Source organism: Phlebotomus papatasi, chromosome 1 (genome assembly GCF_024763615.1).
Source record: "Phlebotomus papatasi isolate M1 chromosome 1, Ppap_2.1, whole genome shotgun sequence".
In the NCBI taxonomy this organism is placed as follows: domain Eukaryota; kingdom Metazoa; phylum Arthropoda; class Insecta; order Diptera; family Psychodidae; genus Phlebotomus; species Phlebotomus papatasi.
Window position 1 is genome coordinate 10,740,159 of NC_077222.1, and position 16,840 is coordinate 10,756,998.

The 16,840-nt window shown below is 33.4% G+C and overlaps 1 protein-coding gene across 2 annotated transcripts in view; it reads left to right on the forward strand.

Annotated features, from left to right (window-relative positions):
• LOC129798472 (protein tiptop) overlaps window positions 1-16,840 on the forward strand; it is a 359,823-nt gene that overhangs the window by 136,033 nt on the left and 206,950 nt on the right. For both annotated transcript variants that reach the window (XM_055841626.1, XM_055841627.1), the window contains one exon: window positions 10,063-10,176. In XM_055841626.1, the coding sequence (XP_055697601.1) occupies window positions 10,116-10,176 (61 nt within the window). In that variant the 5' untranslated portion in view covers window positions 10,063-10,115. The remainder of the gene's footprint in view (window positions 1-10,062; window positions 10,177-16,840) is intronic.

Below are 16,840 nucleotides of genomic sequence, written 5' to 3' on the forward strand. Positions count from 1 at the left end.
ATTACATAAATTTTCTCCTTGACTCTTCTAGAATGGTACTGTTTAGTGAAAATTCTTTAGATATAATTTGAAAACTTCTTAAATACAAGAAAAATACAAGAGAGTAAAATACTTCTATTGGAAATATATTAATCCAAATGGAGACAAGGGAAAGTTTCTAATTGGAGACAAACAGTGTAAGTGAAACCGCGACGAAAGGCTTCCAAAACCTTGTTGAGTTGCTCCTGAGTGGAGGATTTGTTCTTATTCCTGGTCTTTTCTCCTTTCTTATCTAAAACAATAAGAAAATCTGTCCAAAAAAATCAGTTTCCCGGGGTTTCCTATTGAAGCATTTGCAGACACTTCAGAAAAACCCTTTTTGTTCATGAAATAGGTAATTTTTTTTTTAATTTCATGTACCGTTAGCAATAAAGATTAGCACTTAATTTAACTAAAATTAGCCAGAAATATGACATAAATGTTAAACAAAACGAATAAACAACAGTCACTTCATTGTGTTTTTCATTGGAAAACATGGTCGATCGATGAAAATTTCGATGGTGAAAAGGTGCACTTTTAAGTTTTCTGAGAAATTAACAAATTAAAATTTGTGAATATAAACGGATTTTCGCTTTATTTGGAGCAAAATTAACTAAATAATGAAACTGTGGTATAGAAAATATATAAATATAATAATTTAGTACTGTATTTATCATGAAAACAATGACGTTTCCATTTAGAGTAGCTAAAAATTTCCATTTGGAGCTTGGAGCAGGTTTTGAGTTAACTTAATTTACCCTGCATCGGTAATATATTTGTTCAAAATATTTTCGGTATCCGTGGACGAGGTAATTTTTGGAACGAAATTGTTACTCACATGGGGATTCTTTTTGTTCCCATGACGGGAACAAATTCGTGTAAAAGATTTCGTCTTACAGTTAAGGCTTATACTTCAGTCGAGATGAATTTCGGTGGCGAAAGTTCATAAGGAACATCAAATAAGAATTAACTTAAGAGTGTTTTATACGGACGCGTGCATGACGTAATCATATGCAAGTGCTGGCAGCAGGAGAGGAAGGGAATCTCAAATTAAAAATGTGAAACCCTGTAGCACGAAAATTGCCACACATTTGGCGTCCTTCTCGATTCGTTGGTGACCGGTGACTGAATGTGAAATGAGGGATACGATTTTATACTAGACGAGTTATTTTTTGGAACAAATTCATTACTAATTTTGGGTATATTTTGTTTCTCCTAGAAGGTACAAATTTATTCCAAAAAATTTCGGTGGCCATGGACGAGCTACGTTTTGGAACAAATTCGTTACTAATGTTGGGTATCTTTTTGAGACTCGTAAAATGAACAAAATTCTGCCAAAATTATGGTCTCCGTGGACGAGCTAATTTTTGGAACAAATTGCCGAAATTTTTACCGTGTAAGGTAAAGTGCTTTCGAATCGACCGGTTCCTCAACTCGTCCGGTGGTCAATATTTGAATGTTTTAATGATGAATTTCTATAAAATTGTCACTGATTCGTATTTATTTATGAAATAACTGACCTATTAATGTTAGATCATACGACAAATATTAGTGCAAATATAAATAAATTGAGTAAATAACTCTATCGGTCGAATTGAGGAACCGGTCGACTTTAGGGCACTTTACCTTACATTAAAGGAATATGGAAAAACTATAAAATGTTCAAAGCCAGATTGTGTATGAAGCCTAAAAGCCTCCCCCTACACTGTTTGTGGGTTTAAATTTTCAAATGCTGCTGCTCAACTGCCAAATCTTAAGAACTTCTCAGAGAATCTACCTCGGGATTTTATTCAAAATACCAGGAATCTTTTAATCAGTTCCGGGGGTGAGTGTATCCTCGAAAAACCCACCCGTGAGTCACTGCCAAGGGGTGGTAAAAGTGTCTTTCTCTGTGCATGTAGAAATGTGCTGTGTAATTATTTCGAAGGTGCTATAAATTTTGTCCTTTTCCGTATATAAATGGACGTGGAGTCGAGCTTTTTGAAGCAATCACTTTTCCCCGGGAAAGAGGCGCCTGGGAGGGTGGAAAAATTTTCTCTCCATCCCCCATCCCCCAAGGCACGTCTATTCAGTGCTCCACTAATGTGTCCTCCTCTTTCTGATGCGGCCACTTTTCGCAGTGTTAACTTTTGAGGAGATGGGTGGATGGATTTTTTTTTGTGCGCCATAGCTCTGCAAGTTCCTGCAGGGTGAGATCCCGGAGGGGTCAGGAGGGTGGGCAGAAGAGGGGGGTTGTATGCACGAAAGGACAGCTTCAGAATTTATATATTTCGACGGAAAAATATTGTCGTTCCACCCTTCTGTGGATGTCATAAATTAGAACGAGAGACTTTGCCGTGTGTGTGTATTTGAGGCTAAAACTCTGTGGCCGTTTTGTGCCTTTTTTCCTCCATCATCTTCATTTGGAGGGAAAATATTATAATTTAATTCTTATAACTTTCAAGTCGTCGCCATCTCATCAATAATTCACGGCGGATTATGGGCTGAAAGGCAAATCAAGTTGAATCCTGCTGATTTCGGAATATTGTCAACAATTCTCACTGATGTGCTTCTGACTCTTTTTATTTCTCTTCATTTTCTGTATATATGCCTCCAATTCTCCTGGAAGACTCCATCGAGGCACAAATATTTTGTGGCATGAGACAGAAATATTTCTCTAAAATCTCTCAAAGGGGGTTGAATCGGGAGTTTGAGGGAACTGTACCAGAAGCTCCTGGAGAAAACTTTTGGATATTGCAGAGAGTTTAGATTCTGGGATGGTAAGGGACTTTTTTTTCAAGTGGGACGGCATAAGATGCTACTAAAAGTAGCTCTAGTCGAAATGAATAAACTTTCTGCTGATGCTTTTTTAGGGGTTAATCAGTTTTTGGAAGTGGATCAATAAATGGTCAATTTTCCCTTTCTTTTTTTTCAAGATTATCGAATTTTACTTAAAAATAGGTCTTCTTTAATAATAAGTGTTTATAAAACATCGTAGCTTTATGTGCGCATTGATAGATGGCGCTGATTCAGACAATACATAACCACAAAAATTCGAAAGTATTTCAATTAACTATTTTCTCAAGAAGTACTTCATTTATTTTATAGTCTTGTCGAACTCTCTAAGTAATGCTGGCTTCAGACTGGTGGTTTAGCCCAGTTCCCTGAGGTCTCAAAAATATAAATAACAAAGAATTTTATTGATTTTTCAAAATGAAATGGATCATTTGCCCTTAATATCCAATCCTAAATACCAATTTCCTAAAAAATCGTGCCTGATTATGAATTAGAGGAGTTAAGCCGGATAGGTAAGCCTTAGGTCTGAAGCCCGTATAATACTGGTTTCATACCTAGGGCTTAGCCATATGCCTTAACTGCTCTAATTTCCTGCAAATCATGTTTTTTTTTGCAAAATTTAACTTAGGATTGGATTATTAAAGATGAAAGACCTATTAGGTTCTCGAAAAGCGATAAAATTGCTCGATATTTAAAATTTTAAGGCCTTCGGGAACTGCCTTTATAGAACCAAGTATTAAACAAGTCTTTTAATGCACTTTTAAGACTTAAAGTGAAAATTTTCTGTTGAAATTCCAATAGAGCTCTTAAGATCCTTAAGAGTGCGCCACTTTACTTATAGTAATCTCAGTGATGGAACCAAGAGCGTTATAAGTAAATAAAAAGATTTTTATTCTATAGTGCCTTACTTAAGGAATTCTACAAGACTATATTAAGAAAAAAATGTTTCTTGGGTGGGCTAAACCTCTAGTCTTAAGACCGCTTCATAGAGGCTATTTACACCGCCTCATTAGATTGAGATTGAACTGTTCCAAAACCGGATTTCGGATAATTAAGTCTTAATCTAAGACCACAATCTGAACGATTTCATTGAGGTCATTTAGACTGTCGTATTAGATTCTGACTGAATTGTCCCAAAAACCGATTTTGGGTTCGATCAAAAAGCAGTAAAATTGCACGCTATTTAGGATTTTCAGACATTCGGGAACTGGGTTAAATTGGGATTTAGACTACTAAAAGTAAAGGGGCACACTCTTAAGGGGTTTAAACGCAACATCCTAAAAGTTCGTTAAAAGTTTCAGCAGAGTCTTGGTTCTATAATACGGGTTTCAGACCTAAGGCTTTGCCGTATGGCTTTATTGCTTTAACTTCTTATCAATCACGATTTTTTGAAAATAATTAACTTAAGATTTTATTACTAAAGATAAATGATCTATTAGGTTCTCAGAAAGAACTAAAATTGCTCTTTATTTAAGGTTTTGAGACTTTCGAGAACTAGGCTAAACCTCTAATCAGAAGACCTTTTAAGGCAGTTATTTTGTGTCATGGGTTACCAATATAATTCAGTAGTTAGCTGAGATTCTTTACAATCTCAGCTTCTGTGGTCGTCCTAGGTGAAATGCGATCTTGTCAGATAGGGCCCAAACTTTGCATAAATACGTTTTGTCACTTCCAGATCACGAATATCATATCTGCCAAAAACCGATTTACGTGATCGTCTGGCCGATTCTACTTCAACGCTTCTAATGAGAGAACGGAAAGAGATATCTCTAAACGGTTATCGGCAGAGGTTAAATATTGGGTGAACGATATCAGATACTGTTATCAGATCCATCCCACCACCCCATTCCGCCATTTTGAAACACCAGCAAATTTTGTATTCTCAATAACCTACACAGCATGGATCGATCTTAAATTTTGATATATTGTAGCTGAGCCTTAAGAGCTTTCGATTAAAAAAAAAAGTTAGCTCCGGTTAGCCCTCACAACTCCCTTGCCCCGGGCTAGAAGGGTTTAAAGATTGAATTTTAAAATGGTCTTATTTCTGGTTCTATTTATCATAATTTGAAAAATTGAATAACTTAGAAAGTTCTGGTTTAATGCTACAATTATTTAAACACCTAATTTTCATCCGACTTCATCCAAGGTCCGATTAATCGAAAAATCGATGACGAATATCTTGGAATTTCCGATTTCAATTTTCATGACATTTCAGTATTTTGTAGCATATGTAGCTACATGTGTACATTGTATAGCTTTCCAACAGTACATTTCACCCTAGCTCTACCTTGACCCGAGCTATAACCAAAAATTACTTGACCGGACTATATTTTTAAGAAATACGAGAAAGATATACAGTGCTTGAAGCTAGAGTAATGTGCGAAGCCCGTAAGCATTCCTCTAAACGTGGGTAAAACTTAGTTCTGAAGCAAATATAAGAAAAAAATTAAAATTTTAGTATATTTCTGGTACTAATTTTAATTTAATTTACTATTTTGAATGTTCTTGTTCTGCAAAATATGATAAAACCAATTCAAAAACATTGAATTTAAAGTAAAACTATCCATCAATGTATATCGAATGATTTTGAAATAGATTCCCTTACATCTTTTTAAAATATTTTGCAAAATGCGCCAAAAATTTTTCTTCTTTCTAAATTCAATTTTTAAAACTTATTTGGAACGAACTGAATAAAAATGTAAAATTCAAAAATATATATTAAAAAACCAAGATTTTACCATTGAAAAAATATAACTAGTGTCAATCTGAAATCCCTTAACCTTTAAACATTCTTTAGCGATAAGCTGAATAAAAAAACTCAGGGAGCGTGGGTAAGGCATTAATAACAAAATTTTAGAAATAAAAGATTTGTTTTAAATTTGTGATTACCCCTTTTTCTTATTTTTGGACCGAGTTTTAATCCATTGAAATATGTTAGTTCCATCGAAATCTCTGATTGGCTAAGTTTTTGACAGCTGTCATGCTCTAGCCAATCAGAGTCCCCCATTAATAAAAATTATTTTAAGAGATTTTTCCTTGATTTTGAGTAAAAGACATAAATATCAGAATTAAGGATTTCCTGTTCTGACTTAAAAGCTAATGATGCTTCATCTAATTCAATTTTATCTCAAAATTTCCTGTAATTAAAGGATCAAAAGCCCCTCCCAATAGGCTTTAAATTAAAGATATTTTAAAAGAGTTTATTTTTCTAAAACAAAAAAAAATAAAAGCCAAAGGGATATATTATCCTTTCTTCTGAGAAGCCCTTTTTTTCAAAGAAGTCCTCCTCATCGATGGACTTAGATGTGCCTCCGTGGGAGTGATTTTCCATCTCAATGTCTCATGTTCCGTCCTGATGATAATAATAGTCGAAAAGTGGAAGTTTGGAGTCATTCAATTTGTATATTTCTACGAAAACACCATGTGAATATCTATATCCCTTTTGCCATGGTTTTTGGGGAATATCATAGATATTGCCTCCTCAAACTTCCCAAGAAACTTCTCCCGAAAACTTGCAGATCTCTGTCGAAAATATCACAGTAAATGGACAAAATGCACTTTGGTGGACAAGTTGAGAGACACAAGTCAATGGGCAAAGGCAGGAAAAGATCAACAAACACTTTGGGGCAATAAAGATGATTATTTTATCGGAATAAACATGACGATAAAATATGCGGGGAGGGTACTTCGTGTCCATATTCTTTCACATTGAAAGGCAGAATTCCCTCTCAATGAAAGCAAATTAAAATGGTGAATTTATTCATTTGGCGCGAAAAAATGTATTAGTAATTTATGATGGAAGAAACATGTTTTCCAGAGATATCAGCAGTATTTTGCTGGATTTTCGGGTGGGAAGACCTTAAGTTGAGGGAACTTTTTATTGCAATCACTTACCTTTTGATGACCAAGCAAACCTGACCAATTGGGTTTAACTATCTTTTAAATCTGTGATCTTCAGCGTGATGGATTTTGCCAGATTTTGCAAGAAGTGTTGCGACACAGTTTGGATTTTACTTACATTTTGATACAAGCAATTAAATCTATAAATCAACGTGGGGAATACAAGAAGGCCATTTGTGCTTCCTTTGCGAGAATAAGCCTTGGGAAGGGTTATGTGATTTATAGAAATGATGATTTTGATGTCAACCAACATTTGATAAAATTAGCGAATGAACCTAATACGGGCTTCAGAACTAAAGCTTAGCCATAAGGCTTAACAGCTCAGTAAAACGTTTTGAAAGTTTTGCCTCGTTAGGTATTAAAGTTAAATGTTTCATTAGATCCTGAATAACCAATAAAATTGGTTGCTATTTAAAGTTTCAGGCCTTCCGGAACTCGGCTAAACCTCCAGTCTGAAGACCGCTTAGGGGCCTTGACAGACCTGAGGATTAGGCGAGAGACGGCTTAGCGTAATTATTTTAGAAATAATGGTTAAACTTCATTTCCATCATTTTCCATTAAGCCGTGTCTCAGCTTAAGTCGTAGATGTGTCTAGAGGGCATAACGATCAAAATGGACTATTAAGGCCAATTCTCTAAAATATCTAACCTGTAGAATGTGGCAGTGTAGGGTTAGGTAAAGAAAATTAATGCATTTATGGATCTTTACTGCCAAATTTTGCAGGCTAAATAATTCTCGAGGATTACCCAGAGTCTACTTTAGCAATAAGACTGGACTTTTACCCCATTTTTGAAAGCCTGTAATTTCTAAATATCAAACAAATGTTTTGATTTTTAAAATTTTTCGAAACGGATCGAGAATGCAATCCTAATACTGCCTTGTTACAACAAATTATAAGGAATAAACCATATGACTAAGATTTAGGGTTTAAGAATACTATAGGTACAGTACAGTAGATCCTTGTACGCTTATCCGTGAGAATGGGATTAAATTGTCATACAGATTAAGAGATTGATAGACATCAAATGTTTTGAAATCCAACGTTTTTTTTCTTTACTTAATAAATTTGCAAAGTGAATATTGAAATTACCTACACAGTAAAAAAATGTGTAAAATTTTAGTACTATAATAGTGCAAAATCGACCATTTTAGTTGTTTAATTTAAAAATGTTTAAAAACTGCACAATAATTTGGTAATTTATTGTCACGTGATTGAAAATTACCACTATTATAGTTGAAAAATTTCCAACAACGTTGTTTAATTGAAAAATGTGTAAAATTTTAACAATATAATAATGTGAAATCGGATAAATTAATTATTTAATTGCGATCTGTGTAAAACTTTTCACTATTATAGTCATAAAATATTTTCGACAATATTTTGTAATTTAAAACTGTTGAAAAATTCTAAAATTAACAGTATTATAGTATGATAATAGTTTTTCATATTATTATATTGTGAAAAAATACACAACTCTATGGTGTTTTTTGTCACATGATCAAAAATTAACACTATTATAGTTTGAAGCCTTGTGTATTTCAACCAAATTTGTTGAATTTTTAAACAAAAATTGTTGAATTTTTGAGGCAAAAGTTATTGAATCTTTAAACAAAAGTTGTGTAAAAATTATTGAATTTCCATTTAAAACATATACTTCAGTCGAGATGCTTTTCATTGGGCAAAAGTCATATAGAACATCAAATATTTATATGCATAATAAGTATATCGTGAAGATCTGAGCATCAGATGTAATTATCTCGCATTAGGGAAGATCCGAAGTACAAGAAAAAACATTGCAAATATCTAAAAACGCAAAAAAAAAACTAAAATAAACAAAATGAAGTGAAAATTCAACAATTTTTGAGTTTACACACAAAAATTCAACAATTTTTAAATTCAACAACTCTAAATTCAACAACTTGAAATTCAACAACTTTAAATTAAACAATTTTAAATTAAACATTTTTTCCAAATTTAACACTATAATAGTGGTGTGAAATATTACACACTATAATAGTGTTAATTTTTTTTACTGCGTATGCAACATTATTCTTAAATATGCATATATTCCTAATAAATTATAATGCGAAAGAAGCACCGTAGATTAGAGCATATTTGCTCTAACAAAATACATAAAATACACAATCCCTCTCATCTACGATAGTTTAAATGTTAAAGTTTTATATACCAAAGAGCCTGAATTAAATAAAATTTTTAAATTTTGACAAATACTTGAAGAAAACATTTGTTTTTAACGTACTTTTGATCCACGTAAGCCCTCATGCCTTATAGCGAGGCCTTTGAAGCCTATATAATTTACGTTAATTCAAAAGCTGGAAATAAAAGTGTTTTACCATTTAAAGTAGTTAAAAAATTTCACAGGAAATTTAAAAAAAAGAGCATGATCTCTTAAGTTAGAAATTTTGGAATTAAATTTTCAAATCAAATAAAGGAAAATAGACAATTTTTCAATAAGAAATTATCTTTAATATTTATAGTTGTTTTTAATGCATTTAGAAAAATTACATTATTTTAAGCGTAGCGTGTCCGAAATCTGATAATCTCCACTTCAAAATACTATTTTTTATAAAAGAAATAAATGAATATTTTATTTTCTTTTTTTATTATTACATTAAAAATAAAATATTTTACCTTATAAATTTAAATATTGATCTTTGGCTTATGTCTGATAACACAGAATTATAAAAATTATTTTCTTTTTTGGAATTTGTTGAACGAACTGTTTTTATTTTCTGAGAAATTGTCAATAGGTGTTCCCTACCGAACAGGTGTTCCTTCGACCCTATTAATTTTATTCTGACTTAGAAGAGTTATAGCATTAAAATTATAAAGGGAAATAAAATTTTATATAAAAGAAAAATATTTAAAATAAGTTTTTTTTTTCAACTAACTATATAGACAATAAATTATTATTAGCCTTTATATTGAATACTCAGCAGTATGTTAAGTACTGAATCCTTTGTTGGTTAGAGGAAAGTGAGACACTTGGATTTCAAAGGGCACCTTTGAAAACCAACTTTTTTTCCCTATTTTTAAATGGACCTAAACCTTAGTCATTATTATAAGGCTCAGTTCCATTTACTTACTATTAAGGTTTTTGACCTTAAACTTACTTATTTTCTATTGATAGCAATATCAGTGATTTATCCATAAAGTCTCAGTCCAAATTTATGCTTTTCTTTCTGTTGCTTCTCAAAAAGAAGTCTCATGGCAAATGACAAAACTCCCCCCTTCAACATTCTCTAATTAGTGGAGATTGTAGGCTGATTTGGGAAATCATTTGACCGAATATGACACAGACTAATGTCCACCTTGGCTTAATCATAATTTTTCCTTTCTATTTCCAGGTAACTCATCAGGAGGCACAATTTGAGGTTTTCTAGTGTGTCGTGGTTCAAAGATGCGTTCAAAGCAGCAGCCTCGACCTTCATATCATCGATGGCTGAAACCTGAAGAAAATGGTGAGTTTCATGATGAATGATTCAACTTGTGACAAAATCTTCTGGCTGTAGATGGCAAATTTTGGCCAAAAACTTGCGACTGATTCATTAATTTCTCACACGCTGAGTGATGGAATCATTTCACTTTGCATATGTGCGGGGATTTGAATCAAGTCAAAGTCAGTAACACACTAAATATCCATTTGGGAGATTTATGTTTCCGCTCAATGCTCGTTCGGTCACATTCAACATTTTCATGTTTGTCTGGTGGATATATTGCCATAAATGCGAATAACTCTTGATTTTGCGCGTGAATTTTCTGTCCACTAGCCACTATTCAAAATGCAACCATCAAAATGGACAATCTGTCACGCGAATCAAGTTCTTTTGCATTGATATCCCCATAGTGATAGTGTCCACTTCCTGACATTTCAATGTGAAAATCAGCTTTTAGGCCTTTTGCATCATATGGCTCTATTTACAATTTCTGTCCTGCAACAACTGCAAAATCGGATTAATTACTAATAAATATTTTTCGTTGGATTTAAATTTAAATTTTGACATATTGAAATGCCAACGTAAATCACGTAGTGATTTTAAATGACGTGGTTGAATTTCCTATTCATTACCTACAAAAGCTGTAAAGTAGGGAAAGAGAAATTTTCATGTTTTCCGTTGAATTTAAATTTGAATTTGACATTTCAAAGTGTCAAAACGAGAAGCATACACTGAGAGAAATCCGAAAAAGTTAAAATAACATTCCGGAAATGTTAATTTTACCCTGCAGTATTGATCCAAAATCGGTGTAAATATTACCCTTTTTAGGTGTATTGGGTGTTAAAGTTACCCTTTTCATGTTAATTTAACCCTTAAAAAAGGTGTAAAATTAACATTTAAAAATATTGATATATTTTTACACCTAAAAAGTGTTAAAGTTCTAAGGAAAAAAAGTTTAATCGCACCCTCTTTTTTTTCTCAGTGTAATAGCATAAACTTTAAAATATTTTAATGCGAAAATTTATTGCTAAATTTCCTGTTATGCATCGATAGTAAAATGTTCAAAAAGACGGTAGGATTTAGATTTAAAAGTGTCAACACAAATAGCATGATAGTACAAATTTGTGGACATATTAATATAAAAGTCAACTTTCTGATCTTCCAAAAACATATTAAAAATTTTCACTGATGATGTGCAATTAGCGCAAAATCTGCAAGACGAACAATTGAATGTTTTCCATTGGATTTAAATTTAAATTTGACATTCCACAGTGTCAACATAAATGGCATGATAGTACAAATTTTTGGACATTATAATATAAAAATCAGCTTTCAGCCCTTACAAAAACAAATTATGAATTTTCAATTTTGATCTGTAATAAGCGAAAAACCTGCACGAAGGACAATTGGATGTTTTCCGTTGGATTTAAATTTGACATTCAACACTGTCAACACAAATGGCATGATAGTAAATTTTATGGAAAATGATTGAGAAATTTTTGCATAAGAATGACAAAAAGGAGATAGAATAAGACTCATTATATCGATCGTCTAAACCCTCTTCATCAGCACCATAAAATGTTATGTGCACTTTGAGAAAGAGTTGTGGATGGAAAAGGCACAATCATGGGATTTTTCATAGTTGCGGCTGTCGGTTAAAGAAACTTGTTCTTCGCACTTCTTCGGATCACATCCACAATGATGGCAATGGAGGGATAAATAAATAAATAAAACGTTAAATAAATTGTCGGCTGAATTCAAAATTCATATAAATTTGTTAATATTTTATCGTCTCCCACAGAGTGGGCAGATATAAGGTTGATGGCTAAAGTCACTCTCCCAGTGACTCCTCTTCTTCATCCAATGTTGATATCTTTTAGTCGTTGTCGTCGTTTGAGACATAAATTACCCAGTCGCATTTTACACTCTATGCCAGTGACATTTTATGTACATCAAAATTATTATTAGTTTTCATATATGCCTTCTTTTTTCACCATTCATTGTGATATGCCATCAAACCAATCGGATGTACTCAGCAATTTCTGCCAAAGAATGTCTTCAGAGTGCATCGATTTTTTCTCTTAAAAGTAAGAGAATGGTACTGATAAGGTTGTTTTGGTTTATTGACGTTGTGATTCTTTTATTACAAATGTAAGATGTTTGCTAATACGAAAGAAATGGGATTTCAGAGATGACAATAAGCCATCAAATATTTAGTTGTCCTGTACGACAAACGTTTTTCCTTCCTCACCCTTCCTCATCCTCATAAATTATGAATCAACTCCTGCTTGTATGAAGAGTAACTCAGACCAATGTGTTGCTCACATGAATTATATCATAAGCTGAAAATTAAGCATAATCTGTCGACGAACTGGCCGACTGGCAAATCGGATAAAACCGATTCTCCAGACTGATCATTTTCGGATTCAGTATTATTCAGAACACCTGATCCACAAACCCAAGCTCAATCAAACATGGTTGATTGTACCACTGCATTGCAGTAGCTGTGATCGTGAAAAAATCACAACTAATCCACCATTTGCCAACACTGCAATGGCAGAAATTAACTATATATATGGAGAGAGAAAAGAATAAGAGAAACATATCTCAAGAAAATGAGCGATATGCATCGAGACTTGACGATTTATTGCACCTCTCGTGGTGCAGAAAATCCCTCACCTCTCTATCTCACTTGGTGCTTTTTTTGACCGTTGAACAATCATAAAAAAAGGGGAACAATACAAATTTCATGTGATTTATAACTTCTTCATTTTTGCCCATGTCTCAAATATTCGCACGGCATTAACAACACTCACATCTGAACGCATGTGAAATCCCCGTAAAATTGCACAATGAGATGGGCAAAAAGGGGGCCCGAAGAGACCAGGGTATATGTGCAAATAAGCACGATCATAAATTGTCTTTTTATTATTATTAATAAGCACATTTGTAGCGAGAGATTATTTGAACCCGTTTGTAATAATTCTTGCGCCTCCTTCAAGCAAATTGAGTGATTTTGATGGAAAATATCGCGCGCGAGAGATGGTTGAACGGTTAGGAATTTGAGGCTACCAGTCTACAGAGTTGATTTCAATTAGATTATGTTGGAGTACTGATCATATGGCTGGGTGGCCTGGGTGTGTCTGCTCCATAAAATTTAATGTAGATCGTACGACGTATTCGACAATTGCTAACCCAGTTAGCCCAGCCAGTGGCCAAATCTGTCAACTGTCAATATTTAAATCAACTTTGATATAAATCAGCCCGTCTGGCCAAGTAAGCGTGAGTTAAAGCCTGAATTAACCCCTATCTCTCATTTACCTCTTAGAAAATATACGTTAAAGACACTGTTTTGCGCTCGTAGTGGTGAGCATTGGAACTACGAAAACTATGTCGTCAGCAGTGTTGCACAGTTGTCACTGAAAAGATGATTCAATTAATAATAATTAATAATAATTGTTATGCGACACTGAGTTTCGTATACAGAATAGTGTACTGCTAACATTTTATACAAAATTAAATCCTAAAATACGTGTTTTTACTACTTTTTCCTGGGTATCTTTCAGGAAAAAAATACGCAATGGTTTTAGCGTATCGTCTAAAACGTTAAATCGTCAAAACTGGTTAAGTAAACCACACCACTATCCTTGTAGCTTCTTACCATTTGAATAATCCTAATTCCCGAGGCCTTTGTCAGGGTCTGCGGGGTCTTGATTCCTAGCAGTGCCGAATTTAGGTGGGTTCCCTGGGGCCGAGGCACCGGGCCCCCACATTTTAGAGGCCACCACATTTAAAAAGTTTACTATGGCCACAAAACATAAATTATTACAAAAAAAGAAAAGAGCTTTCACCATTCCATTTCTAATCAATTCCCCGTAATTTTCGTCAAGGAAAAATTTTTCTTGGTGGCTTCAGCAATCTTTCAGCTCACGAAATCCTCCGAAAGATTGGATTTAATTTATGTTTTTAATTTTCAACGCATAAAAGAACATATTTTCTTTATCGGGTGGCTGAAAAAAAGTGCAACAAACTAAGACGCTGTATTATCCTCATTATTTTTTTTTGAAATAAGAATAAAATGTTTATCAAAATTTTAGAATACCATCGGTTTAGGATTAGATCTTCCGGTGTTCGTCAGAGGAAGCTTTTTCATCAATCAAAACTTAAAATTTTGCTCCAAAGCTTAAAAAAAAGATTTTTGATTGAGGAAAAAGCTGCCCCTGACGAACACCGGACGAATGCACGAATGCCAGTCTACCGAATGCCCTGTCATATACGACGAAGGGCTGTCTTCAGATCATCGACATAACGCTACTTTTTAATCCTAATCTTGACCAACAAAATGTCCCCCTTGGAGAAGTCAAGCAATTTTGCATCAGGGAATCGTTGAGGTCATTGTGTTCCAAAATCGAAAAGCTAAACGTTTTTTTCCAAATCTTATTCGGAGCGTGATTTCTGCGACGGTTTTGAACAGGGGTTCGAGCCTTGTTCGAACTTACAGAAATTACCGAATGTACTATTTTTTTTTCGATAGAGTTCGAGTCGATTTGAGTAGTAAAAGAAAGGTCTCAGGTAAATTTTAAAGTTGCTTAAATTTACCTGTAGCACGGAATACCGTTATTTTATGTAAAATGTTAAAGCTGCGACACTGTTGGAAAACATCAGATTTTTAGAGCCCCCACAAATGGGCATTGGGCCTCCACGTTTTTAAATCCGGCCCTGATTCCTAGAGCTAGCTTGAATCAGCTGTCTTGTACGCTTTTCGTCAATGAAATAGTTTTATATTAATCTATTACCTCAAATGCCAAACTATCCGTTGACGGAATAGTTTACTACTTCCAGTCTCAGTCTTAATCATTTACTTTTATTTTTTTTCTCATAATTGCCTTTGACTTATATCCACTTACCCCACTTACTATAATTTTAATAATACTGTTTTTCTTTTTTTATTCTTTTACCAAACATTTTAAGGGGGGAGATTCCCATTTGTTTCAGAAATAAATAAGTAAAATAAATAAATATTCAAAAAACAATATTCGGAAATCAAATCAGGTGGTGAGTTTGACAGCTTCATTTGGTTTCATTCATCTGCCATTGATGTACGTTGAAAAATCCAATCCGTAATTAGGGCCTACCATTCAGATCTTACCGATAGGTCCTAAAATAGTGTCTTAAGTTGGGTGTTAATTGAAGCCTTACCGCTTGACCCTGTGTAAGACGGGAAGATTGAGCTAATAGAACAGATGAAGTACATTTGGTAAAATATCGGAAAGCCAAGGATTTTTCTTCCGGAAAAATATTTTTTTTTTTTAAAGTCGAACGCGATGTGTTGTTGCAATTACAATAGGGGATTCCGGAAGACGTCAAGAAGCCATAATCACTCAACTATCTCAAAAGCTTTCCTTCAATTGTCTTATATTTTAGTTCTGAGCAAGACCTAGAACGAGTCTCGAAAATATTTATAATATAAGAACTGTTTTAAATAATAAAAACGATAATTTCTTCTTCATTTTTGACACTGATAAATTCTTGGATATTGATGCAAAAGCTTTTAAGTTAGTTTATGTATTTTTTCTGAATGATTATTGTTTTCCAGTGACTTCCTATATCCCCTGTTGTGATTAGTTTTCAAACAATTATACAGCATAGGGCTAAATTTAAAAATCCGGAAGATGTAGTATTCTGGACAATGTAAAATTCCGGACAAACTATTTTAAACTTTTAACAACTTTTCTAAAATTTTAATGAAACAAATAATTAAATAATCTTAAAATTATCTAGAATATTATTTGAGTCCGAATTTTTAAATTATTTTATCCGAAATTCTGTAAAGAGTACGGAATTATCAGTAGTAACAGTTAACGCTTCTAGTTCAACTTGGTTAGGAGTGAAATTTACGGTTGTTCTTTGTTCTGTCCACTGATGAAGGCCTGAAAACCGATCCGAAAGCTCTGGAGACAGTTGATGTATTTTTTTCCTAAGTGATTGTTGCTTTCTGACGACTTCCAAAACCCACTATTGTGATTATTTCCCAAAGAACTAAAAGGCAATGTGACATTCCGGACAATATGGAATTCCGGGTAAATTGTTTTGGAGTTTTGATAATTTTTCTAAAAATTTGATGAAAAAAATTTAATTAGATAAACTTCAAAGTTATTTAAAATTTCGTCATAGTCTAAACTTCCAAATTAATGAAATTAATTTATCCAGAATTCTGTATAAAGAACGAACTTGTCAGCAGTAACACATAATGTTTCTGGTTCAACCGGGTTAGGCGTAAAATTCAGATTGCAAGTGAACAAGTCTGTCACATTTTCCGATTCAGTACGAGTTTTAACGAACTCATTCCTGCTTTAAGTCCCTAAATCGGCAATGAAAAGGTAGTTCGGATTATTTGATAAAAATACTTAACTTAAAAGGATCTGTTATTTCACTTTAATAAACTTATTTAATATTTGATAGTGATAACTTATTCAAATAATTTAATTTCTCTTTTTTTCTGTTTCGGAATTTAGAAGTTAGTTTATTAAAATAATGTCGCTATTCCACAATTAAATAATTAGGTATCCTAAATTTAGGACCCTTAATTATAAGATAAGATAAGATAATATTTTACCAGGGGTCAGTTGTCCATTTCGGATTACCGATGCATCCAGGCCACAATTGGGCCCCTTATGCTTCCTTACTC